The sequence below is a fragment of the Neovison vison genome, chromosome 1, assembly GCF_020171115.1.
Source record: "Neovison vison isolate M4711 chromosome 1, ASM_NN_V1, whole genome shotgun sequence".
Classification (NCBI taxonomy): Eukaryota; Metazoa; Chordata; class Mammalia; order Carnivora; family Mustelidae; genus Neogale; species Neogale vison.
In genome coordinates, this window is record NC_058091.1 from 98,782,393 (window position 1) to 98,810,055 (window position 27,663).

At 42.5% G+C, this 27,663-nt stretch overlaps 2 protein-coding genes across 2 annotated transcripts; one reads left to right on the forward strand and one right to left on the reverse strand.

The window, feature by feature from the left end:
• On the forward strand, positions 1 to 11,713 carry TMEM14A (transmembrane protein 14A). The gene is made up of 5 exons (XM_044252873.1): positions 1 to 76; positions 3,350 to 3,441; positions 8,235 to 8,336; positions 9,845 to 9,932; positions 11,425 to 11,713. Exons 2-5 carry the CDS (start codon positions 3,372 to 3,374, stop codon positions 11,462 to 11,464), a joined length of 300 nt encoding a protein of 99 aa, XP_044108808.1. The 5' UTR covers positions 1 to 76; positions 3,350 to 3,371; the 3' UTR covers positions 11,465 to 11,713.
• LOC122909124 (glutathione S-transferase-like) lies at positions 9,476 to 27,369 on the reverse strand. Its single transcript, XM_044252862.1, is given in 7 exon segments — positions 9,476 to 9,548; positions 14,822 to 14,953; positions 16,768 to 16,909; positions 19,580 to 19,712; positions 22,374 to 22,425; positions 26,924 to 27,022; positions 27,316 to 27,369. Coding segments are annotated over 7 exon segments (597 nt in total). The 5' UTR covers positions 27,337 to 27,369; the 3' UTR covers positions 9,476 to 9,530.
• Between the last annotated feature and the right edge of the window lie 294 nt (positions 27,370 to 27,663).

The window sequence follows — 27,663 nt, forward strand, 5'->3', positions numbered from 1 at the left end:
GCAGGCTCTGCCAGTGCGGGGAGGTAGCGCGCAGAATCAGGAGGTGCTGGCGGCGGGGACCGCTTCCGGACACCAGGTACGAGGCTGGCCCGAGGCTGGCTCCCGATTTTTCTCTTTTGAGCCGCGGGGAGGGCTCGAGGCTGCAGGTTAGCTGTATACCTCGCAGTCGAGAACTTCCTCCTCTGAATTTTCTTGTAAAGGCACAGATCTGAGCAAAGATGCTAATGACCTGGGGAGGATTTTGCAGGGGATGGCGGCTGCTTCTTCCAAGCAGCGCTTCTCTCCGTCTCCTGGGAATTCCCGGAATGTCTTCCTTCCGCGGCCCTGAATCTCCCACCTGTCCTCCTTCCGACCTTCCTGGAACTGGGGAGAGGCGGGGAAGGGATGGGGTTCTCTGACCATGGCAAAAACGCTTGGCAGTTTAACCTTGCTAGTACCACCCAGACTTCATTCGAAAATGGTCTTTCGAGCCCCCAAGGAGTGCAAAGGTAGGTAGTTTTTTATACAGTAGCTTACGGAAAATCTCTTAGTGGGTCCCCCAAATTTTGGAGGGCTAGGGACAAGGCAGGGCCCTATCACCTGGTTTCATACGCGGTGCAGTAAATCACTTTTGCTGCATTGCACCCAAGACGCTTTCTGGCCTCTCCAAGTACTGAGGTAGTGTTTTCAGTGAGAGCCTGTGAAGCAAGGCACCCATCAGCTCCTACTTCCATCACTTCCCTGTGTGGTTCTGGTCAAATGGTCCTGCCATGGACATGGAGCAAGAGGGATGTTTGCTTTTTGTCTGCAATTTCTCTCTGTATTCAGAAACTTCTTGCAAGGATTGGGAATAGGTGTATGTATTTTGCCTCCTTAGAATACTCAGCTCAGTAAGGAGATTAAGGGAACAGACCATTGCCTGGCAGTAGAGCTATACTGAGGGTTGACCAGTTACAGAATGTCTTCCTTCAGGCAAAAGTTGTTCCTTTGGTTCAGTCAGCAAGTATTTCTGCACACCCTGCCTTGTGCGTGGCGGTGAGCTTGGTGATGTGGGGAGGACAAAGGTGAACAGAACTTGAGCTTAGCCCCAGAGGAGGGGAGCTCAAAGTAAGTAACTCAATGCCAGGTAGAAGGGGTGGGGCCCTAGGAGAGGGTCAGAAGAAGACTGGGGGCTCAGAGGACAGAGAAGAATCGGCCTTTTACATGAGGTGGCCGGTTTAAGGAGAAAATTAGGTTCCCAAATTACTACCTGATGATGAGTGATCTCATAAGCTTCCGATCTGTGTGTAGAGGTGTTTTCCTCACTGTGTGTCAGGCATCTTAGACTATGTCTCAGATAGGTCCCACCATTCCTGGATTCTTCCCTCCGCCTGCTACCACATGCCTGCTGGTCCAGGGCCCCCTATCTCCTGGAGGAGCATCAAGCCCCCCCCCCACCGCCTCCCACCTCTCCTTCCTGGTGCACCAATCCAGAGACTAGACGCGAGTCATCTCTGACTCATCCCTCCCCTGGACTCCCCACGTCCAGGCTTATTGATTCTGTTTCCTGAACGTCTCTCAGAGCTGAGCCACCCTCCTTGCCGTTGCTCCAGGCCAGGCCACCACCGGCTCTGGCTTAGCTCAGCTTCCTGCTTCACTTCGTCCCATCTCCCGCTACCCACTGCGAGCAAGCACTGGCTGGAATTAAATCTGGTGGAGAGACTCCCTTCTGTCATCTCTACTGCCCTTGAGACAGAACCCAGCCTCCCTTTACGGCACTTAGAAGTGTCCTGGCCCTGTCTTTTTCCCCAGGCCCATGTCTTCATAACTGCCCTGCACGCCTGTCCATTTTGAGAACAAGCCATGCTTTCTCATGCCACTGGGCTTTTGCACATGTTCTCCCTGCTGCCTAGAGCACATCCTTCCCTGCCACCCTCTTCGCTCGGCTTACTCCTCCTTTCCCCAAGATCCCAGCCCGGACCCTGTCTGCTCTAGGAATCCTCCCTTAGGCTCACAAGTCACCGTAGGCTCCACTTCTTGATATGGTGCCTATGCATAGAGCTCATGCACACGTCTTCCTCCTCTGCTGTGCTGTACTAAAAGGCCAGAGCCAAGTCCAAGGGCTTTCCATGCCTTCCTGCTGCCTTGCACAAAGAAGACGTACAGGGGCGCCTGGGTGGCTTCGTTGGTTAAGCATCTGCCTTCTGCTCAGGTCATGATCCCGGGATCCTGGGATCAAGCCCCACATCGGGCTTCCTGCTGAGCAGGCAGCCTGCTTCTCCCTGCCACTGCCCCGCTGGTGCTCTCTCTCTGTGTCAAAGAAATTAAAAAAATATTTTCCTAAAAAAGAAGACATTCAATAAATAGTTGTTAAATGGAGTTGAGCATAAGCTGTAACATTATGGTTTGATTCACTGAGTGCCTGAGTCATAAATTCACTCCATTTCTGTTGTTTTCCCAGCAAGCTAGCACAGTTATGGCCTCACACATGTCAAGCTTAAAAATGGGTATAGGGTGAAAGAGAAGAACAATCATTATTCAAGCAGCTAGTATTTGATGAGTGCCCAGTACGTGTAGGCCCTGTTGTAAGCGCTCTTCAGTATTACCTCATTTAATCACCACAAGCTGTGAGGTAATTTTATCATTATCCATATTTTACAGATGGAGAGACCGAGTTGCAGAGAGATTAGGGACCACGCACAATGTTACATAGCTAGCAGGCAGTGGCAGCAGGCTTGGAGCCTGCTGTGGGATTCGATTAAGTCTTTGGGAACAACAGTAGGTCAGACGGACCATGAGAAGCTGGCAGGGCTGAAGACGGAAGGCATGCAGTGTGGTCACAGCTTGAAGCTGCGAGACCAACAGAGGTGACTGATCCAGAACTTTACAGATCTAAGAGACACGAGTTTTATTTGCATATAGGTATAGAAGCGGCACTGGGAATCAGAAATTAAAAGAATTAGAAAGCTACAAGGAACTTTTCATCTCATCTACTCTCACTTTGCGGGGGAGTCAGAGTCAGGGATGGGGCATGAGTCAATGCCCAACAGCCTGCTGCTGACCAGTACCCACGTCTCCAGCCTGTCGCCTGCACACATTCTCCTGCATCTTACAGATTCCTGGGTAGGATTTTCATGGAACTTCTCACCCCTAGGTGTATGTTTCAACTGCTGCTATGAGACACATAGGATATTCTCGTCACTCACGTGATTTTTTTGTCAGGGGCTTCATTATATTCGTCCGTGACTTGCCATTGATTAAGCATGCGTGTTTCTGGCTGAGCTTGAAATTAATCTCTGTAACTCCATGGAATACATGCCATTTTTGTATTAGCTATGCTCCCCCCCCACCCCAGTTCTTTTTATTTTGTAAAACTTGTCCCTTCATCCAGCGGTAGAATTGCAACCTTGCCAATGGACCTGATCGGTTTCGGTTATGCGGCCCTTGTGACGTTTGGAAGCATCTTGGGATATAAGCGGAGAGGTAAGCCTTAACTCTATTTTTCATCCAAGGGCCTTGGTAGGGGATTGGTGGTTGTGCTAAGATCATCTGAGGGTTTCACGTTGGTGCAGCCACTTTGGAAAACAGTGTGGAGATTCCTTGAAAAATTAAAAATAGAGCTACCCTATGACCCTGCAATTGCACTGCTGGGTATTTATCCCAAAGATACAGATGTAGTGAAAAGAAGGGCCATCTGTACCCCAGTGTTCATAGCAGCAATGGCCACAATCACTAAGCTGTGGAAAGAGCCCATCAACAGACGAATGGATAAAGATGTGGTCCATATATACAATGGAGTACGATCCCTCCATCAGAAAGGATGAATACCCAACTTTTGTATCAACATGAACGGGACTGGAGGAGATTATGCAGAGTGAAATACGTCAAGCAGAGAGAGAGTCAATTATCATATGGTTTCACTTATTTGTGGAGTATAAGGAATAACATGGAGGACATGGGAGAAAGAGAGGAGAAGTGAGATGGGGGAAATTGGAGGGGAAGAAGAACCATGAGAGACTGTGGACTCTGAGAAACAAGCTGAAGGTTTTGGAGGGGCGGGGGGTGGGGGGATGGGTGATCCTGGTGGTGGGTGTTGCGGAGGGCACGTATTGCATGGAGCATTGGGTGTGGTGTATAAACAATGAGTCTTGGAACACTGGGGGGGAAAAAAAGATCATCTGAGGGTTTGTAAATAAGACAGGAAGCTGAAGAGGTCCTAGAGGTATCCGAGGACCAGCATGTTGTGCATGGAAGGGAGTTGTAGAGGGCAGGGGGCTGGGTGTGACAGAGCAACCCAACCCAGCTCTCTGGGTCTCTCTTCACCTGTCATTATCAACTGTGTAATTAATTGACTCAACCTCCTCAGGGCTACTCGCTTATTATCAAATGAGGATTTTCGTTTGTTTACATATTCCTAGTATCAAAAACTGAATTATGTTGATATTGTGTTTTGCAAAGGAAAATTTGTTAAATACTTAGATATTCTCTCAGAGGTTGTCTCTTCGTCTATATCCAAAAGAGGGGAGGGAAAAAAGAAACAGTTGATAAGTTTTCATGCAAAAAAATGAGAGGTTCTATTTGTGACATTGGTAGGCTGCAACTTGAGCAAAATCCAGGTCTATATAGGTATTATTAGCAATTGCTAAGAAGTCTAAGGCCAGAAACACAGGTCTCTGTAGGGACTGAGGGGTGGCAGGTTAAAACAGAGTATTTTTTTTTTTCATTCTACAATGTTTACTTCTTTTACTTTTGTTTTTATAATTTTCTATTTTTATAAGCATATAATGTATTATTAGCCCCAGGGGTACAGGTCTGTGAATCGCCAGGTTTACATACTTCACAGCACTCACCATAGCACATACCTTCCCAGATGTCCATAATCCCTCCCACCTTCCCCCACAACCCTCAGTTTGTTTTGTGAGATTAAGAGTCTCTTATGGTTAAAACAGAATATTTTCTAAGATTCCTGAGAACCTCTAATTCACTTGGACTTTTGTTTGTTGCTCTTATGTTCTCTCTCAATGGGTGTAGTATATGCACTCGGTGGAAGGCACCATCGTGCCATCGTATATTTTGATGGCACCAAACTATATGATGGGTTAGCTGCACAATATGGTCCCTTGGCCTCCTACAGGAGCCCCCAACTGTGTGATCCTGGAAGCCCCTGGAGGCATGTGTTTGCAAAGAAGCGCACCCCCGTGTAATGTGGGTTAAGAGCACAAGCCACAGCATCAGGCTTTCCTGAATTCTGCTCTTGACATTACTCCTTACTAGCTCGGGTACTCATGTGAGTTGTTTTAACTTCTGGGCTCCAATTCCTCATTTGTATGTTGATCCGTTAGGTTTAAATAAGATAATGCACGTAACACATTTCACATAGTGCCTGGCTGGAAGAAGGTCTTGATATTCTTGTTTCTGCTGCTACTTCGTGCCAGGGGGAGAGTCTGTGGGCCAGTGAGGCAAAATACCTTTTTCTGGTTTTGTATTCTATATTCTTAGCTGCTTGTGGCCCCAGTGCCTTAGAGCTTTTGTGTAAAGTGAATCAGTTCTTTCTGTTTTTACTTAAAACTTCCCTAGACATGAATCCCCTAGAGTTCGGCCCGGAGGCCCTTCACGGGACAGTTACTGAGAACAGTGTTGAGTAGGTTGAAGATGTGATGTCAGGATTATGTTTGGTAAGAGGACAAGTATATCTGAATCCTGTACAAGACCAAGGGCCGGACATAGTTGGGTCAGAGTGAGGGGCTGATAGATTTCTTCTCTTGTTGGGAGCAGGCAAAGGGGAGAGAGGCAGCACAGCGGCACCAAGTTCTGAGTTCACCCCTCTCCCACACAGGTCCCCAGAAAAGTGCATACCCAAGGAGACACTATGATTTTGAGGCTTTTTCTGAGCCAGGTAGCCAGTGCCCAAAGCCCAAGATGGGCAGAAAGCTCTCTTGGCCTTCTGCACCAGGACTGAACCTGGCTACCTACCTTCTACTCCAGTTCAAGGTCAGGGTACAGCAGCCCCTCCGGAGAGGAAGAGGAGAGCAGGAGAGTAGGTGTCTTGCTCTGAGGGAGAGAGGCCCTCTTGTGCATCTCCCAACTCCGTTGAAACTCCTTGAGACTGCCCCAGCCAGGTTGGCACTTGAAGGAGGGGTTGCGGGGCACAGCTTGGCACTTCTTTTTTTTTTTTTTTTAAAGATTTTATTTATTTATTTGACAGGTAGAGATTACAAGTAGGCTGAGAGGCAGGCAGAGAGAGAGGAGGAAGCAGGCTCCCTGCTGAGCAGAGAGCCTGATGCGGAGCTCGATCCCAGGACCCTGGGATCATGACCTGAGCCGAAGGCGGAGGCTTTAACCCACTGAGCCACCCAGGTGCCCCAGCTTGGCACTTCTTTTTTCTTTTTTGGTAGCCCCACTATAGTCTGAGCTTTTTTGCAGGATCTGGCTCCCTTCCACGAGCCATAGCCTTCTTAAACGTAGAGCCTGCTCATCCTCACTGTTTGCTGTCTGACCTCCGCAAGACTCGGGTGCAGCTGCTTCCCCTGCCTGCACATACTTCAGGTGGGGAGGGTCCCAGCATTGCAGAACTCATCAGGGTGTACAGAAGGGAGTCCAAGGTCTCTAAGTGAGAAGACACCTTAATTAAGGTGACCTAGTCATGCGTTCCAGAAAATGCTTCAGTTCCCTTGACTGTTTTCTAATCTGCTGTCTTCTGCTAAGCATGACCCATTTAACAGGGAGGGCCCGGGCCTGCATTTTGTCAGCGTTTATCAAGTGCTGCCACGTACCCAGCATGGGGTCAGGCCCTGGAAAACAGCAGTGAGCAAAAAAGAGATGGTGCTTGCAAGCAAGTTGGGGGGCTGACCTTACGTACGTGGACAGGTGCGCAAATACAGGATGGCGAATCGTTGGAGACTCTGATGGGGCCCCTCGTTCAGAGTGGTGTGTCAGAGGAGATGTCTCTAGGAGCTGACCCTTACAGAGACAGGTGCGCTGCGGTTAGCCAGGCAGACAGGGCAGGGAAGAGCAGTCCAGGCAGGGAACAGCATGTCTAGAAGACATGAAGAATAAAGACTTCAGGGACCTGATCGAAGGCCAAGGCTCCCGTAATCGAGTGCACTTGGGTTTTTCTCTAAGTGCAGTAGGAAGCACGGACGGTTTTTAATTAGCGGAGTGACCAGTCTGGACGTATGATTTGAGAAGACCGTGTTGCCGTGTTTGCAGAATAGCTTTGGGGGGAAGGAGGAGCAATGAGGAATTTAACGTTCTCTCCCAACTGTAACATTCTAAGCCTTTGTGTATTTGACGTGGATGGTATTACCAACACTGTTTTGCAACTGACAAAACTCAGAGACCAAGTGCCTTAGCCAAAGTCCTTCGGGCAACAAATGGAAGAATTAGGACTAGAACCCAGCTTGTGTGTCTTCTCATTCAGAATGCTGCTTGAGTTTGCGCGCGCACACTGCTGCAATGGTTTTTAACCCTGGTTACCATCTGAATTTCCTATAAATATTTAAAACATACGGATGCCTTGGTCCTACCCTGAGGGATTACAATCTGATAGATTCTAAATAGAGTGAGCTCCATGAAGCACCAACTGTGTGTGTGTGTGTGTGTGTGTGTCTGTCTGTCTGTCTGTCTGTCTTGTGCACAGTGTCCCTGGCAGGAGGCCCATTGCTGGTGGGCTGGAAGTGCTTGGTGTTGGTCACCGTGCCCTGGGGCAGGGGATGAATGGACTGAGGGCAGGAGAGCACTGGGTGGGAGGCTACTGGCTCCCATTCATCCCTGAGTCCTGACATCCCGAGGCTGGAAGCTTTGTTAATTATTCAGGACAGAACCATTGCTTGCTTTGCATGGGACTTCTCTTTCTACCTCTATGAGCTTAAATACCATTGCATCCCATTATTATCACAGCCTGAGTAAAAAGAGGGAGGCAGGGAGAAGAGGGGGGAAGAAAAGGACAGAGAGAGGTATAAAGAAGTCAACCGATTGTCTAGAGTCATGCAATCCAAGTCAGAACCGCTACCACCAGGCAGGCTTTCATATTCACTCAAGCCGTATCTAACCCTGGCATTGCCATGTATTCGGGGTTCCTCTGCCTTGCATTTTGGGTTCAGCAGGGACCAGTCATATGAGAAACGGTCCATGAAGAGGCAGATATGTAAGTTGGCTTTGTTGAGTTACAGTGCCCACCTAGATATGCATTTGAAGGTGCATGTATCATTCCTGAAAGAAAGGAAGGAATTCCTTTCATTTGGGGATTCTCTCTCTGAGCCCCTTTTTCCCCCCAGGTGGTGTTCCATCTTTGATCGCTGGTCTTTTTGTTGGATTTTTGGCTGGCTATGGAGCCTACCGTGTCTCCAATGACAAGCGAGATGTCAAACTATCACTGTGTAAGTAAGACATTTTTTCCAGTTTTGAAGGGTCGAACCTTGGGAGTGACTTTTTTGATACTCTGTACTAGGTATACTAGGAAACGTAGTCATGTGGTAAGTAGATATGCATGTGTGGAGACTGAACATAATTCTTGTTCCTTTCTAGAGTGACCCACTCAAAAACAAGGATATTGCTCCCAGACCTTCAGACACAGAAGCATGTTTCTATGAAACTTATTACTAGAAAAATAAAATTAGAAAAATTAAGGAATTATGTCCAGATTTTCTGCTAATACCCTTAAGTGCCTATTAGCATAGTTTTTGTGTTGCTATTAAAATACCAAATAAGACAGCCTCGCATTATTTTATTTAATTCACAAGCAGCTTTTAGATCCTGTTTTACCCTAGGACTCAATCTAGAAAATCCAGGCTGACCTTTTTTTAGCTTCTTCCCTTGTCCGGCTTAGCAGGGGAATGTCCACAATAAAAATGGAAACCTGTGTGTTTAGGCCCAGGATGCTTGGCTCTCTTTAGTCTAGCTTGAGATCCCGTGAAGGTTTGGAAATTGTTTCCGTTTAATTTGATTATTATTCAGAGTGTCCTGGTGGTATGGAAGACAGGACAAATAAAGACAAATTATATCAGTTCGGTCTTCAAGGGAGAGAAAGAGACTTAGTGTTGTATTTTTTTTCCCTTGACTTGTTTGAAATAGGAGCTAGGGATAGTTTTTAATAATGAAATTGTGTCAAAAGAAGAAACAAAGCAGCAAGATGTGGATATTTGGGCTTTTTATTCACATGCATTTAAGTAGTTCACGTGTGTTTATTGTCCGTCATTTTGTTCTTTATATCAGCAAGTGATTTTTCCTTGAAAGCTGTTCTGAAATTGCGATGTCAGCATCCGCATCTCTTCCATAAAACATTCTCTCTCCATACTGGGTCAGCTCCTCCAAGGTTGGCGGGAAGCTTCTGAGTGTAACATTATTGCCCAGACTGTTCTTACTTAGCCTCCAGGCATGCATTTCCCAAAATGCAGTACTGCAAATTACAATCAATCAGCCTTTTTTCCTAGTATTTTTTTACTCATCAGGTCTTACTTAAAAGACTCTGATTATTTTCTTTACTTTCACTTAAATGAGCATTTATTGGATGTCTCCTGTGGGTCCAGACAGACTCCCCAGAGTTTGTGAAGAAAGCTGAAGAAGACATAGTCCTAGCCTTCCAGGCGTTTCTACAAACAGAAATTTAAGTTAGAGAAAGACTTTTTCTTCTGAAGATATTTCGGGAATGGATTTTAACATGTTGCTTACTCAGGAACCTTTTTAATAAGCTAGTTTATAAAGTCTTTTAAGAGAGCATTTTATCTTTTTAAGAAGATAGCAATTTAATACTTATACATAATAGCTGTTATATTAGAAAGCTGAAACAATGTCTCTCTCTCTCTCTCTCTCTCTCTTTTTTTTTTTGTATGAGCAAGCATTGATAATGTGTTTGAAACTCTGGTTCATGCATTGGTTGGGTTTTTAGTTACAGCTTTCTTCCTGGCCACCATAATGGGTGTGAGGTATAAGAGATCTAAGAAAATCATGCCAGCTGGACTGGTTGCAGGTTTAAGGTAAGAAACACTATTTTTCTGTACTTTTTCTTCTGCCATCATTTAATGTGGACTTTTTGGCAAGAGTCAGTTTTAACTTGAAAAGGTCAATGTGATTTTTGTTAGAGTAAGCATGACTATAAAACCTTAAAGTATCATGCCTGCAGTCCGTCTTAGGTATTGATGTCCCCAGGAACATTTTTGTGGAGTACATGGGGTGTTGCTATAGTATGTGACTGCATGTACTCACATTTTTTAGAATAAAGAACTGAATTCAGCCTTTTTTCCTCAAGATTTACTCATCTGAAACGGTAAATGTATTCATTTAAATCTGATACTCAGCCTCTCTTAGAGCATTGGATAAAGTGATAGCCTGCTACTTTCTTTGAGTTTTCAAGGGAGGACAGTTAATATTTTAAAAAAAAATAAAGAGGGAGCCTCCAATTTCTCTTAATTTGATCCCAGTAATTCTATCCATGAGATTAAGCATACTACCACCTACAAATTTATAGTGACATTTTTAATTCTTCCTGGAGGCAGCCTTTATATGTTGAAAGCCTTAAAGTTGTTTACTTCCTTTGCTACACATTTTTACTTTTTGAAATGTATTCCAAAGAAATAATGAAATGTATAGAAAGGCTGATGTTTATTGCAACTTTATTTCTAATGGAACACATGGTAAACTGAAAAATTAAAACTCATCAATAAGGAAATGTTTCAATAAGGCTTTTGTCCACTTAATGAAATATTGAACAGCAATTACATGACACATTTTCAAAAACTATTTAGTGACATTAGAACATCTTAATGATATAGTGGGAGATAAAAACAAATAACCAAATCTGAGTGCGATCTTAGAAGTTTGTGTATAAAAAACCAAGATAGGAAAGAGATGCTTCAAACTTTAATAGTGTTTATCACTGGTTGATAATGCAATGAGTAAATTTCTCCATTCTACTTTTCTTTAGAATTTTCTCATGGCTGTGTATCATGTTTATGACTTGGTGGGAAGGGGCATGAAGGTCAGGGAAGACTGTGACTACAAAGGACTGTTTTCTAGTTACGGCTCTGTTCTAAAAATGATCTTGGTGATAGAAGGAATCAGAGGTAGGCTTTATGGGTCAAGAAGAACAAGACCCCAGTCAGTGGAAAGTAGCTGAGATTATAATAATATCACCCCAGAATTGCTCCTTTCTTCTTATTTTTAAGCCACTTGCCCTTACTAGCTTATGAAAGGTTTGTGTTCCTCTCCAAACCTTTCTCTTACAAAGGTTCATCTCGGGTTTTCAGAATCATGAGTTCTGATTTTGCTCAATCAATCAGCATTTTTAAGTGGCTAATTCAATCAGGTCTGGGAAGTTCCAGTACAGGGATAATTACGGAGATTACCCCTGCTCCAGGAGAAGCGAGCATCTTGGAAGCCAAATTTAGTAACAGTACCGGTTAGGTGAACATACGAACTGTCTTATGCCACATAAGCGTGACCCGCTCTTTGCCTTTTGTTTTAATCCAGCCTCATGATGATTCTAAGACTCATCTTACTGCTGCTCTGAGAATCCAGAGGAACTGAAGACTAAATTCATATGATTCTACTGTAACGGGCAGAGCATACACTTTGGATTTAAAAGATGAACTTCAAGGTGGAATATTACGTGTCTTATTTTATGTTACAAACAACAGAAATGTTCCAAAATGAATACCAGTTTGAGGGATTTTTTTAAAAACTGAAAACTCAACTGTTTTCTACTTGTCAGATAATGGTCTTGTTAAAGATATTCAATAAATCGCTATACATGCTTTCAGTTACTGTGTCTACTTTTATATCTGTAAGGGTTTGTTTTGGGTTTTTTTTGACAATTCCAAATACTCCTTTCTGAAGTTTAAATGAAACTGTAAGTTGTCAGATAATGGAATGCCAGAAGTGACCTTCACAAAAGGTGCTGATGTAACTGCTTGTCCTTTGTGTTCTATTAGAAATTATAGTTCTTGCATTTTAATTTTATTGCTGCCAGTTTTATTTTCCCCTTTAAAAAAACTCCATTCTCAGCGCTGTCTACGTACTAACAATCTATTCAGTATTCAAAAAAAATGCATTCTGTTTTAAACCCATTTCTCTCATTTTAGTGTCCTCTCTCTATACTCAAATCATGTTCAACATTTAGATGTTCGATTTTTCAAGAAAGAGACTGGGAGCTCTTCCTCCACAGCAGGTGTCCTCCCTTGCTGGAACAGTAAGAATTCTGAAACAAAAATGATTTTGTCCATTTTGTCCCAAATCACCATTTCATTTTTAGGTAGAGTTAGGGCACTGTCCACAGCATTTACTTTTACGCCCCAGACTAAACGTCAAGAGACCTGACTTCGAGCCCAGTTCTCCCACTGACTGGTTATACGTTCTTTGGAAGGTCGTTTACTCTCTCTGGGTCTCAGATCTCATTGTTTGATGAGATCCCTTAAAGCTCTAAAAAGCTTCCATTTTGATCCAGTTGTCTCTAGTCCTTGGTGTCGGATTACAAACCCATTCTTTATATGAAGTGGTGGGTGGAGCCCCAACTGGTACTGTTGTGTTCAGTTCCCTTTCCCAGCGGACTTTCAAGGAAGGCATTTGGCTTCCAGTGATAGGTAATTCAATTAAGGGAAGGAAGGAAGAAAGAAAGAACCTACCAGTTTAACCAAATAGAAACCCCAGACAGACTATGATTATAGTTTGAAAAAAGTATAAAAGTAGAGACTAAATGTGAAATTGATTATAAAAATATATGCCATATCTGTAAAATACTTTAGTGATTGAAAGTTAGAAACTAGGGGTGCCTGGGTGGCTCAGTGGGTTAAGCATCTGACTTTGGCTCAGGTCATGATCTCAGGGTCCTGGATAGAGTCCCACAGGGGCTGCTCAGCAGGGAGCCTGCTTCTCCTGCTTCTGCCTCTCCCCCCCCAACTCATGTTTTCTCTCTCTCTTTCTCTCTCCTGCTAATAAATAATAACTTTTTAAAAAATAAATAAATAAATAAAATCTTTAAAAAAAAAAAGAAAGAAACTAGCTTGAAGCTATGCTCTGTTCTGGACTTATTCCAAAAGGATATGGAAGTGAGTGACAGTATTTGTATTTGTGGGGTGTTTTGTTTTTTAAAGAAGCCCTTGAGAGCTATTGACTTACTTACGATTTTACTCTTGCAAAATGTAGAATGCACAAGAATCTTTATTTGGGTGATTCTGATTTATTGGCATTCTATGGTTTTATGGAAAAGAGTTGTCTGATTTACAAAGTATTTGGTAGTTTATTTCCTTTTGTTAATTACTTTATTAAAGTGGCCTGATGGTGTCGCTCTAGGCACTGCTGTGAAAGCAAAGTGAAACATATACGAGTTCTTGAGAACTCTTTGCTTGCTAATACTCGGCTACTGTAGTGCCCATGTTTTTGAGAAACATGCCGCGTTCAAATTTGAAGATGTTCTTCATGGTCTCAGTGGAAACTTCATCTAGTGGAGGCTTCCTTTGGCTCCCAGGCTGCAAAAATTTGTGAATTGTGGGAATGTAGCTGATTCTGGCCTTGAATTCCTAAAATGCAGAGGTATGCTATCCATGAGAAGAGAATATGGCAAAACAGACAAAATATAAATGATGCATATTTTTGCATGTGACAGAAAGTGTGTAAAAATTATATTCCTTATAGCTGGTAGGAGCAGGGGATAAAATGGAGTTTTCATACATCGTGTGGCTTTGTGAAGCAATGCTACCCTCGTACAAACCAAGTTAGCAATATTTCTCAAGAACCACAAAAATGTTCATAGACTGTAATCATGTGACCCCATTTTTCAGACTGCATCCTAATGATACCATCTTAAATGTGGAAAAATGTATACCTATGAAGGTGCTGTTGTAACATTATTCATAAAAGTAAATATTCCAGAGTATCCTAATGTATAACTAATAAATAGAAGTCCTTATGTCATGAGGATTTTTCCATGTCGTTCTATAATCTTGGAAAATACACCTTTAGATGGTTGCATAAAATTCTACCCAATGGATGTGTCTTCATTTATGTGGACCCTTTTCAAGTACTGAATATTTCAGCTGTTTATGATTTTCAGCATTTAAAATAAGGTTATTCTGAACACAGCACATGGAATTTTATATAATCATGGAATTTTTAAACAATAGAAGACCATGTTGTATCCAAATGAGGCAGACTACGTAAAAATACCAAAACATGCTTACAGCATAAGGTAAAGTAGGAAATTGTGGCTGCAGAATTACCCCAACTTGGGCAACAACTATTCTAAAGAAGCATATTTTTAAAAGGTTAGAAAGGAATCCATCCACATAGCCATGGGATCAGGCCGAGGGTCACGTCCGGGTCCCATCACCTGCTGTCCATATAGCTTGTGGCAAAGTTATTGCACCTCCTGGAGCCTTGTTTCCTATCCATTTTGAGAACGGAATAACATCAGTGAGATATTATGCCTTTAGTGCTTGTTACAATGCTTGGCACATAAGAGTGTAGTTGATGGTTATGGTTATTGTTAAATAGTGACTGTGTTAGGGATGGTAATATCCTAAATGTTTTCCATCATCTTATCAAGGTTCTGCTACATCAGGGTAAAACCTTCGAGACTAAAAGCCTGTCAGAAGTCAGCCTCAGATCCCCATGCTGACCCAGATGACCCTCTTCAGCTTTCCTATTCCACTTTATTTTTAAACTTACTACCTTATATTGAGGTTATCTATGTGCTTGTCTCGCCCACTAGGTGTGTTCCTTGAGGGCATCTTTGTATCTTTCGGGCAGCTCTTGGCATAAAGCAGTTAGTGGGTTCTTCAGTCATAATGAATGGCTGAATTCATTCAGGGATAAGTGAATGATACAAATTCACCCTTCCTGCAGCTATTGGGAATTATTTGGGTAGCACTACCTGTAGCAGAGGGAAGCCTGCTAGGACACTGGCTTTGCACTCTTCTGCCATTAAGATGACTTCAAGGAGCTGTATATCAGCCCAGCTCAGCCGATCGCCCACGAGGAAATCTTGCCCATGGTCTCTGAGTGCCTGCAGGATAGCCGAGAAGAAGGTAGAGGATTTAGGGGCACACCTAGCAGATGACTTAAAGTCAGGGTGATTTGGCAGAAATCCAGCCAGGATTCAATTCAGTTCAAGCCAGGCTTGAAAGCAGGCGGTTAAGCGTCCGCTTTCTGCTCAGGTCATGGTCCCGGGGTCCTGGGATCAGATCCCTCATCCGGCTCCTTGTTCGGCAGGGAGCCTGCTCCTCCCTCTGCCTGCCGCTCTTCCTGCTTGTGCTTCTCTCTCTGACAAATAAATAAAATCTTTAAAAAAAAAAAGATGTGGGACAGTCTGAAACCTCCTGAGTTTTCTGAACCCCAGAAACAGCCTAATTCCACACACCTATGTCTTCTTTTCATTACATCCCCTGTACCTATTCTATGAAACTTTATAGAATAATTTTACCCCTGCAGCCGGGATTGGTGGTCCTCCCGGATCTGGGGTGATGATTCTCTCCTCACACCATCTGAGGTCAGGATTCTTAGTAGGGTGCTGCTCTTTGTGGGCGAACATCGTGCTCACAGGACCCATACCTCATTTCTGAGAAATGGGTTTTTTCTAGAAGCGGATTTTCTTCTAATAGGGCTCTGAGTTACAGGTCGCCTTGAGTCACAATCAATTGAATGTAAAAGGTTGGAGTAGAAGGTCACTACGGTAGTGTCTAGCCCTCAAACTCTGTGACTTTGTGGCACTTGGACGTGGGATGAGGAGGTAGAGAGACCTGAGTAGAGGCCCCAGTGTGGTGAGTTGTGCGCCATCAGGCAAACCTTGCTTCATCTGCAAAATGGGGATAACAATGACACATCTTTCCTGGAGTTAAAAGATGACACGGAGTCATGCATGCAAAATGCATGGCACAGTGCTTAGACAGAGTAAGCACTTAGCAGAAGTGAACCATCAGGTGATTAGTTCTGTTGTGATGATGACGACGACGATGATGATGATAACTGTTTTTAGCCACAAGAGAAATCTCTGTACTTCATAGTATCTCACAACAAAAACTTAAGCCCTTGGGAATAGTGATGTTAAACATTCATTCCATTGTCAATACTGGTAAAACTATAAGATAAAAATCACTTAAGTGGTGCCTGGGTGGCTCAGTGGGTTAAAGTCTCTGCCTTCAGTGTGGGTCATGATCTAAGGGTCCTGGGATCAAGCTCCGCATCAGACTCTCTGCTCAGTGAGGAGCCTGCTTCCTCCTCTCTATCTGCCTGCCTCTCTGCCTACTTGTGATCTCTGTTTGTCAAATAAATAAATAAAATCTTCCCAAAAAATGCAGAGACAGTGAAAAGTAGTACTATTTGGGGAAAATTTGTTTTCTTAACATTTTCAGTATTGTGTAGAATTCTGATAAGCCTTATAAAATCCCCTGAGCCTTGGTCCTATGAAGTGTATTTTATAAATAATATCCATCCTTTCCCCTCACTCCCCCTCTCTAATTAGTGTGGGGTTTTTTTCTTTTTTTCCGCATAGAATTATCTTATAAGACTCGGTTTTTACTCCAGAATTAAATCAAACAACTGAAATTCTGTCAGCACTAGAACCACAAATTTTGCTGAAGTTATCCATGAAATCCTTTAGAAAAAAAACCAAAATGTAGAAGACTAGGGTGCAAGGAAGAAGGGCAGACTTGTTTTGTAACTGCGATGGAGAGAGGAGGTTTGCTTTCACAAAGTGTTTTTGGGATCTTTCATCCACTGAAGTTCTTTACTTTGAGGTTGTTGAAGTTCTCTACTCGGAGTTTATTGCTTTTTCTCCCCCTTGATCCAAGTCACAGGGCAAGACAGAAGTTTGTCACTTACGTTCTCATAGACAGGGAAGAATCTTGTAGTGGCTTTTCCAAGGATGTAGTCAAGATTCATCTCCTTTTCTCCAGGCAGGGAGAGTGGAAAGAACATAATCATGTCGCTCAGGTCCCTCAAGCCCTCTACAAACATGTCAATCCTACAGAAGGGTCCATAATTCAAAAGAGTTGCAGATAAAGGAACCATCATTTCCGTAGCCAGAGAAACAAGTTAACGAATGCCGGAGTGCCTCCTGCCTCGTGGCTGGTATCTCAGTGCCCCATGAGTTAAAATCAAGTATTTCTGCTTGCCTGCTCTTCCTCTGAGATCTTAAGATCAATCTGAGAAATAGAAAAATAATAGGACTAAAGTGTGGGAGCAATTATGTCTGTGTGAATATCAACTGTGTGATGTAAGTGCTAATTAAAACACACACAAAGCATTAAAATAATCCTAAAGTCATAAATGAGGCAAAGATCATATTTGGCTATTTAAAAGTTATAATAACAGTGAAATGGCCCCTGTCTATAAGTGTTGGGGAAGAGATCACCAGGGACCTCTATGCTGCCAACAACTCCTCTGTCTGGATTGAAGGTTCTCAAACTTAGTAGAACAATTCAAGAAGGCACAGGACGGACTGGACAAGTTCCCCCTTGTCACCACTCACAAATCTGTGCCAGAATGAATCGAAAAAAAGATTTCATGTTAGACAAGGTACCGTGGCATAGTGAAAAGACTACTGGTCTGGGCACTGGGAAACCGCTGTCCTGGTCCAAAGTGAGTCTCCTAATCTTTTGGATCCATAGTTCTTTTGACTTTAACCTAGAATAGCAATGAGTATCTTGAAATAGCCTCAAATTCTTTGCTACTTCTGCCATTGAGAATAAGTCTCATTCTCTCTTTGAAACTGAATGGGCCTCGGGAACATGCTTGACCAACAGAATGTAGGGAAGTAATTTCTGAGACTTCCAAGACTAGGTCATGAGACGCCTTAAGCTTCCATCTGGTAGTCTCCAAAATTTCACTCTGAGGGAAGTCAGCCACCTCATCAAAGGAGCTCAAGCTGGCTTCACGGAGAAGTCCTGTGGAGGAGGAGACATACCCTGCCAGGCCCATTTGTTCCAGCTCTCCCAACCCAGGCGCCAGACATCTGAGAGAAGAACCGCCTGAAAGACCCTGAAAGGGTACCATCCAGCTGATTCCTGTCAGCTCACAGAACCCTCAGATGTGGTGTCTGCAGCAAATAGCTCAGGTCATGATCTTAGGGTCCTCAGATGGGCCCCACATCGGGCTCTCTGCTCGGCAGGGAGCCTGCTTCCTCCTGCCTCTCTACCTACTTGTGAGCTCTCTCTCCTTCTGTCAAGTAATTAAATTAAAAAGAAAGAAAGAAAGAAAGAAAGAGATGTAGCAGGTTAATCTGGGTTATCCAGGAGGTAATAAGGAGTATCAGAGACCACTCGAGTAAGGTCAGACATTCCAGGAGCAACTTCACTCCCACTGGCCAAGGGCAGAACAATTTGAGCATAAATAAGAGTAACAACTAAAGTGAATTGAAATGCATCAAAGATACATAAAATGAAGAGCCCATAGTGACACTAGACCAATAATAATAATTAATTGGTAGGACACAGATGAACCAACTCATCTGGAAAATTGGTAAACAAAAGTCTACCATGTCTTTCCTAGAGGAAATTGTATTCCAGATAACCAGATGGTAGATGAAGGAAAGTTTTTCTTTATAGAAGTATCCCAGATAATAAATGCAGAAGGAATGGTATTGCTGAATACCAATGGCTGTTACTATCATAAAGAAAGGACAAGCAGACATTTTTTTTGCTTCCTGATTGGGGAATGCACCAATACCTATGAAATAGTGCTGCAAAAACCACTAGAACTTGAGTCTGATAAAACCTCTATATCTAACAACCAAATGACAGGAAACACAGAGACGGAAGAATGGGTTAAACTACACTGCTAGATGCAGTCAGCAGAAATTTGGCAATTAGATTCGGTTGGAAAGCAAGAGAAAGCTTATGTTAAGATTTAAAAATACGAGATCTATTCCAAAAATTTTACTGCTTTAAGCATTTTAAAGTGAAGTTTCTGAAAATATATATATTCTTTAAAACCATGAGAAATTTATTTAAAACACACCCCCTTTGGTAAAAATGGACTATTTCTTGTTTAACAACGAATAGTTTTCTAACTCTGTGCAATAATTTGTAATTGAGTCTTGCTGTTTTAAAATTCAGTTAAGACAAGACTGTTTGCTAGTTTGTAGACAGGTCTGCCCATTGCAAAGGGACAAGTGTGTACATGTGAAAATTAAGAATGTGTGGGACACTGGGGGGCAGGTGGGGGTGGAGGGAGCCTATCTGGTGAACCAGAGACTAAGGAGGTGGTTTCCAAAGGCTACTTCCTGAATCAGTTTCCAACGTCCCACTCCAAATTTTGAGTTTGTTCTTATGATTTACCCTGTGCTTCACTCCCACCTAGTGGAGAGAAATAGAGATTGCAACAGGAAGAGGCAGATTTCTTTCACTAGTTTTTGTCCTTGCTTTGTTCTCAATACAGAATCAGAAAATGAAATAAACTGGGTAATTGGCCATGAATCGATAATTATTTAAAATAAATGTGTTTATATGGTTTATTTCACCATTCTCTCTCCTTTGATGTTTTAGATTTTTTTATAATAAGAAGTTAAAAAACAAGAAAAGAATTTTCATTCCACCAAGAACTACATAGGATTGCTAACATGACTAAAGGTTAGAATTTCCTTTTTTTTTTTTTTTTTTAAATTTTGTTTTAAGTAAGAAGTAGTTGTTGTTACCAGGCTTGTTCCTGTAGGTTCCTTCCATACAAGTTTTATTTTGTAGCTAGGTATCATAGGATAGCTCTGGTTTCTACCAAATTCATTCCATCGATTTGGACCATGGGCACTTGTTCATACATCAGGGTTCCACCTTTAAAGGTACAAAGGAAAGCTGAGCTCTTTACTGTCCCTGATGGTAGCAACGGAGTCTTCTTTAACTCTTAAGGTGCTACAGATGGGACTACGTAATTGAGTAGGATTAAGATATGTTAGCGACCACTCCAAAAGGAGAAATATGTATGCATTTATTCACAGAAAGACATGTAGAAGGCAAGACTTGTGGCTGAGTCCTCTGGGAGATACAACAAAGTGCAGAGACAGAAGCTTTCTCTCTGGTCAAGAATGTCCCTTTCTCATCACTTATTCTTCATTCCTGCGGCCACACTGCTGGTGAGACTCTCTTTCCCTCCAAACCATTGTTAATAATGTCCTAGCCATTAACTCAACCCTCACAGGGCCCTCTTTTTTTTTTATTAATTTAACTTTTTGTGTGTGTGTTCCAAAATTCATCGTTTATGCCCTACACCCAGTGCTCCATGTCCTTTTTTTTTTAATTAAGCTTTTAAATTTTAATTCCAGGACAGTTAACATACAGTGTTCTATTAGTTCCAGGCATACAGTATAGGGATTCACCAATTCTGTGCATTCCTCCACGCTCACCGCGGTGAGTGTGCTCTTAACCCCCTTCCCCTACTTCACTCATCCCCCACCCTCCTCCCACTTTGTTCTCTATAGTTAAGAGTCGGTGGGGGCGGGGGTTGTGTTTGGTTTTATTGTTGTTGTTTTGTTTTCTTTTGTTTTGGTTTTGGTTTTTGGTTTTTGTTTTGGCTAGTCTCTTGTTTTCATTGTTCATTGTTCATTGTTCTTGTTACTATCATACTGATGTATACTATACTATACATACTGAAAGTATAACCAGAACAATTAGGCAAACAAACAAACAAACAAAAAACAAAACAAACAAACAAAAAACAAATTGGAAATAAGGAAGTAAAGTTATCTTGGCTCACAAACATGATCTTATGTGTAGAAAATTCTAAAGTCTCTACACTTTAGATGGTTTCTTGAATTCCACATAGGAGCGAAGTCATATCGTATTTGTCTTTCTCTGGTTGGCTTGTTTTGCTTAGCATTGTACCCTCTAGGTCGGTCCATGTCATTGCAAATGACAAGATTTAATTCCTTTTTTGGCTGAGTAATATTCCATGGTATCCAGATACCACATCTTCTTTATCTATTCATCTACTGGTGGACACTTGGACTGCTGCCATCATTTGGCTATTGTGAATAGCGCTGTGATAAACACAGCGTGCATATATCTCTTCAGATTACTGTTTTCATATTCTTTGGGTCAATACCCAAAGAGTGGGATTCCTCAATCACAGGGTATCTCTATTTTTAACTTTTTTTTTTTTTTTAAAGATTTTATTTATTTATTTGACAGAGAGAGATCACAAGTAGGCAGAGAGGCAGGCAGAGAGAGAGAGAGGAGGAAGCAGGCTCCCCGCTAAGCAGAGAGCCCGATGCGGGACTCGATCCCAGGACCCTGAGATCATGACCTGAGCCGAAGGCAGCGGTTTAACCCACTGAGCCACCCAGGCGCCCCTATTTTTAACTTTTTGAGGAACCTCCAGGCTGCTTTCCACAGTGGCTGCACCAGCTTGCGTTTCCCCCCAACAGTGCACGAGGGCTCCTTTTTCTCCACATCCTCACCAACACTTGTTGTTTTTCGTGGTACTTGTTTTAGCCATTCTGACGGGTGTGAGGTGACCCCTCATTGTGGTTTTGATTTGCATTTCCAGATGACCAGTGATGCTGAGCAGATGGGCCCTTCTTATCTCCCCCACATGCACTGCCTGGAGTCATAACACCGGCTTAAGCCTCTCCATTACTCCTCTTCGCTTAGAAGACAATAACATTTAACCTCAACCTGGAATTCAAAGCACTCCTTGACTTTTCTCACGTTGATCCATGCCAACTCTCCTACATGAACCCGAGTCCCAGGGGCCTCCCATCAGAAAGACAGCTCTTTGTTTTGGGCTTTCTTGTTTGTCTTCCAGGGAATCCTTGCATTACACAACAATGGCACCTTGAGAGGGCAGTGGTTTAATTTAAAAGAATCCCACTCTCTCTGCCCCATCCTTCCCTCCCTCTGTCTGTCAGTCTGTCTGACGCTTCCTCAGAAAGGCAACAGGAAAGATGACACTTTTGCCACTTTTCCTTAAATTGAACCAGCTCTCTGGACTGAATCCACGGCAAAAACATCCTGGGTTTTCTGCAATTGCCTCCAGGTTTCACTGTCAGGACATTTCCTGCCTCGAATTACATCAGCCAGGACCCAGGGGGAGGTAGAAGTTACTTGAAGTTACGAAGATGATGACTAGGTCCTGGAGATCTGAGAGGCAACAAAGGGATGATACAGTATCCTGAAGGTGACAGCTGCAGAAAGTATCATCCCTAGGGCTGAGGAAACAAGGAGATGGTGCTGAAATTATTACAATTTAGCTCGGGGGGGGGGGGGGGGGGCAGGGCTCCCCCTGCTGTGCACACCCATTGGCTTGTTGCAAGACCCAAGTGCTGCCTTCCTGACAGATATCATAGATACTGATAATATCTACCTAATTTTCTCCACTCTTAGAGTATGTGTACGCATGTGTGTGTGTGTATGTGTGTGTGTGCGCGCGCGCACGCCTCTCAGAGATCTCATTCTTGGTCAATGTAGCTAACATGCAAGCCTTTTTTTTTTCCTCACCTTGGATTAATCTCTCAAATTCTTCACGTGTTTCAAAAAGTTCTTCTTCAAACTAAAGAACGAAAGAAAGAATATAAGAATATGTTGCTACTATCATTTTTATTGTTATTCTTACTTTTGATATCATGGAAAAAGAGTTGAGTAAAAATAAAAGGTCTAACCACCAAGGAAACCAATGTTTCAAGTAATTATTGAATGCATACTGGCCTTTTCCGGGTTCGATGGACCTAAGGACGTTTTTATATAAAACCAAAGCAAAGGGTTTACTGAATTCAGGTGACTGAGTAATACTAATACCCCCTGTTGTGTGGCCAGAGCCCTTCAGGTAGACTTCCCAGATCACAATCTGAAAGCAGGCTACTACTCCCCTTCATTGGCTCAGATAAGTTACTCTCTTCTAATTTCAGTTTCCTACTGTGTGAAAATGAAGCTACTACCTACGCATGATGTTGTCATGATGGCTAAAAGAGATCTTATCTAAGGAAGACTAACTCTCACGTTTGGCTCAATATTGAACGTTGTTACTGTTTGCCTCAGAACTTTCCCTTGGGTGGTGTTTGTTGTCCCTCATTTCCAGGGTTCGAGAACAAGCAAATGTTAGTTTCATCATTCTATTCTATATTCTCTTTTTAAACCCAAGAGGCTTAGACATAGAAAAATAAAATTGCTGTAAATCTCAGGAACTACATGGTGGCAATGGAACAATAGTACTGAGTAAACTCAAAAGACACTTTGTGGCATTAAGGAAACACTAATCAAGGTGTAGTTTATATCTTGTTGCTTTCAACATCTTGTCTTAGATGTCTGTTTTGTTAGATTATTACCAGTTAACTTCTGGATACTTTAAAATCAATCTTTAAAACACATCCATAGATTGGACATGTGCATTTTGTACAGTATAATTTTAATAGAAAATTTAAATGCAATGAGTTTTCTGTATTCTTTCTGTCATCATTATTAGAGATGGAAAACCCAACATGTACTTGGAAAACAGTTTCTTCCCCCAAAGATTCTATTCTACCCCCATTGTCACAAAAATAATTTTTAAATTTTACATTTATAATTTGGAATGATGAAAAAATATTAAGAAAAGATATTGATAATGTGGTTCCCTGGTGGTGTTCCTGGATATTTAAAATTAAACCAAGATATCATATCACCCTCATTCCTAAACCTTGAAGACCAGCATTAACTATAACTCTTGGTGCTCTTCTTTTCCAAGCCTTCGTGTGATGCCTATGAAGCCCAAAGAGGTTAAGTGACTTCCCTAAAGTCCCTCAGCTAAAAGGTGGAAGAACCAGGGCTAGAATCCCTTCCCCCCAAACCCACTACATTTTAGCATCATTTTGCTAACTGTGTAATTTGTATTTCGATAATCTTTATAGGAAGAAGTCACCCCAAAGTTGACATCAAATATGAGAATACAGATAGGGATAACAAGGGTATAAAACCTTCCCAAAAAGCATTTTTCCTAAATTTGAATATTACTTATGACTTTCATATAGTGTGATGGGGGGAAAGTATACCTTTATGATTTCAATTTCTCCTCGAATACCTCATGTCAGGTGCTCAGGGTAACTTTTACCATCTGCTTTGGCCAAGCTGTAAAAGAGCAGGGCTTGGAGCCCAAACTCCAATTCCAAGCCAGGCGTTCCCAGGTCAATCCCTGAGAGCAGGCCGGGGAGAAGGCCGCATAGTCTGGGTGTGGCCATGGACCGGCATGGGATACAGCAAACCCCCGCAGACCACATACCATCTGGGGAATTTTCTGGTAGGTTTAGACTGAGTTTGACCAGATCACACAGCAAAGGTTTCCCGCCTGAATGTTTTTGTTTTTAAGGGTGTGTCTTCCTTAGCGATATCTTTTGCTGGAAGACTTACTGTAAGAGAGGCCCTGGGCTCTAAGAATAAATGAAGCAGGGCCATCTTAACAAAGTTGTGTATGCAAGAGCATGTGGATTTCACTTTTGAAAATTTGCCATGACTCACATCAAAAGGAAAAGTCAGGCACGGAAGGTCAATATTGACTATAGACTTTTCTTCTAATTATGACCAGCTACAATACCAACTCTGAATATAAAAACTGTGAGGAGTCAGAAGATCCAGGAAGGACCTTCATATGGCTCAGAAAGAATTGTCCTTTTATTGTTTTGAAGAAACGACAAGTTCAAAAATTTTTTTATTATTATATACTAAAAAATAGCGCCCCCTCTGGAGAAATTAGAATGTTTTTGACAGGTGGGTTTTGAGTTCACATTGTCTCCTGTGTGCTTTGCAATATTTTATCCAGATCTAATGCTAATGCAACAATACATAAAAATTGGGATTTATAAAATAATTATCAAGGAATGACCCTTATTCCCCGCTGCCATCATTTATTCCTCTGTCTTTTATCCATCTCAGTATGGATGGATCTCAAAGACATAATATTGAGTGCAAGGAGGAAAATATAGAATGAGTCACAAAGGAAAACACATAAATTCTTTCAAAAGGCACAGAAGTCAGTGTTTGGTGAGGACACACATAAATGTAAAAATATAAAGGCTGGACTAACTGGATAGGCGTTATTTAAGTGGACATGGGTGTGATGGCTGGACTGAATTTTAGTTTTATCTGGGGGCGCCTGGGTGGCTCAGTGGGTTAAAGTCTCTGTCTTCAGCTCAAGTAATGATCTCAGGGTCTTGGGAGCAAGCACCGCATCGGGCTCTCTGCCCAGCGGGGGGCCTGCTTCCTCCTCTCTCTCGGCCTGCCTCTCTGCCTGCTTGTGATCTCTGTCAAATGAATAAATAAAATCTTTAAAAAAAATGAATGAATGAACGAATTTCAGCTTTATCTGTTAAGAGTATATGAATATAGTAACTCCCCCCCCCTTCTTTTAAGACTGAAGGCAATGGCACCTGGGTGGCTCAGTCATTAAGCATCTGCCTTTGGTTCAGGTCATGATCCCTGGGTCCTGGAATGGAGCCCCACATCAGGCTCCCTGATAGGTGGGAAGCCTGCTTCTCCCTCTCCAACTCCCCCTGCTTGTGTATCCCTCTCTCCCTGACTCTCTCTCTGTCAAATAAATAAAAATCTTTAACAACAAAAAAAAAAAGGACTGAAGGCAATATGACAAAATAACAATAATTTCTCATTCCACATAGTGGCATCATGTTTGTTTGTTTATTATAATGTTCTTTATACTTTACATATTTTCAAAGTTTTAATTTAAAGTTTAAGAAAATTCCTAACGAAAGAATTTTTGAAAAAAGTGATAATGAACTTTTCACAAGGATTTGCTGCTTTCTTATAGCAGAAATGCTTAACCTGGGGGCGTAGGATACAGTTGTGTATTTTGTGGCTTCTTGGAGTCCCTACAATTATAGGTACATGCGGCTTTTTCCTGGGAAGCAGCTTCATGGGTTTCTTCAGATTCTAGTATAAAACATCTGTTCTCTTCTCCTAAAATGTCTTTAATCCTCTGTACCACCAGATACCATAAAATGGTATGTTTCATAAAATATTTAAATAATAAGCTGTGTCCTAAGCTGCGTTCATATACGGTATCTGCACTCCTAGTGAACAAATGAATGTGATGTCTGCTGTCAGGGCCCAAACAGAACACAGAGCATCCTAACAAGTACCAAGTGAATGGGATTACATGCTATTTGCATGTTAAACCACTGAGTGTGAATAAAGCTCCCTGTTCTTTCATCTTTGGATCTAAGAGACCACTTAGGAGTGACTAGAAAAAAAAAATTCTGTGTGGGTTACAGAAGAAGCTAATTGCTTTATATTCGCAGTGAATGTATATACAGATACAAATATTTATCTTTGAAAGGTCAGTATAAACTTCAATAGCAGCTTTAAAGTACGTTGAGAATAGAATTTTTTAAAAAGATTTTATTTATTTATTTGACACACAGTGATCACAAGTAGGCAGAGAGGCAGGCAGAGAGAGAGTGGGGGGAAGCAGGCTCCCCGCTGAGCTGAGAGCCTGATGCGGGGCTCGATCCCAGGATCCTGAGATCATGACCTGAGCCGAAGGCAGAGGCTTTAACCCACTGAGCCACCCAGGCGCCCCAATAATAGACTTTTTAAAATTCATTAAAATATAGAATGGTTATATTTTTGGTAATGAATGATATGTTCTTACATCAGTATCTCTGAGACCCTTCTGTTCATTTAAAGAAAACTACCTGTTTCTTAATATTCACAAGACAAATATAGTTAAATAAATCCAACACTTGGCTGACAGGATGAAATGAAAAGAGGCTGTTTGCTAGAACGAGTCCCTTCCTTCCTTCCTTCCATGTCTCCTTCCTCCCTCCCTTCCTTTCTTTATTAGTGATGATTATTTACCTTGGGTCCGCTCAGTCCCAACAACCAGTTTCCACGATATCTAGGTGTCTACTTAAAAGAACTAATTCATTCACTCACAGCCTAGTATCTAAAGGGCAGGTGGCAAAATTGGCTTTTTGGTCAGGAATCATAGGCGTTTCCTATACCTGCTCCCCAAGGAAGTGCTCAAGAACCCCATGATGAATTAACGAATAAATCCAGCGTCTTACCTCTACTCCTGCTGCGGCCAAGAGCCACCGGACGGACTCCATTTGTCCTCGGCCATTGAAGTAGTGAAGCTTGGGTTTCCCTGCCATGCTTAAGGCTTCCTGCAAATCAACAGAGAGAGACGGATGAAGACACTTCTGCACAGACAGCCAGCGAGCGGAGAGAAATGCAACTGGACAGAGCAGTGCGAAGTCGTGCTTTGGACTTGTGCCCCAAATCACAGCTGTTCCTCATCCCCAAGGCTGCCCGTGTTCTGTGTTCCATCTCACAAACGGAGTTTATCGTCACACATTGGTGTTCTCAACACCGAGTGGAATAACCAATACATTTTTAAATATAGAGAGAGGACAAGTGAGGAAGCCAGATAGAAAGAATTTAAAAAGAAGACTCTGACCAGCTTTTCCTCCTGTAGCATGTGACGACCTTCTAGCTTTCCAATCCTTTTCCTTTTTATCTAGACAGATCCTCCTCCCTCCTCTTGCCAGCACAGCCCAGACTGGCAAAACTGGGTAAGATTAGGGGGGGTAAGATTAGGGGAGGCTGATGCTTTTCACTTTCCAAATTAATCTCGAGACTTTAATTCAGGTGTCCTCTGGAGCCTGGAGACAGGATTCGAGAGGATTTTCGATGACTCATTAGGATTTAAGGCAAAAGTGCAGAGTTAGGCACAGTGGGTCTTTTCACACTTTCTTTTTCCTCCAAAAATGAAAATAGCTTTTTTGAGAAGCAAAACCGTCGCTCA

Coding starts and splice junctions, on each gene's coding strand:
- TMEM14A (XM_044252873.1), top strand. CDS start 3,372: ATGGACCTGATCGGTTTCGGTTATGCGGCCCTTGTGACGTTTGGAAGC. Junction 3,442..8,234: donor CTTGGGATATAAGCGGAGAG/GTAAGCCTTAAC, acceptor TTTTCCCCCCAG/GTGGTGTTCCATCTTTGATC. Junction 9,933..11,424: donor GGACTGGTTGCAGGTTTAAG/GTAAGAAACACT, acceptor GTTTTAATCCAG/CCTCATGATGATTCTAAGAC.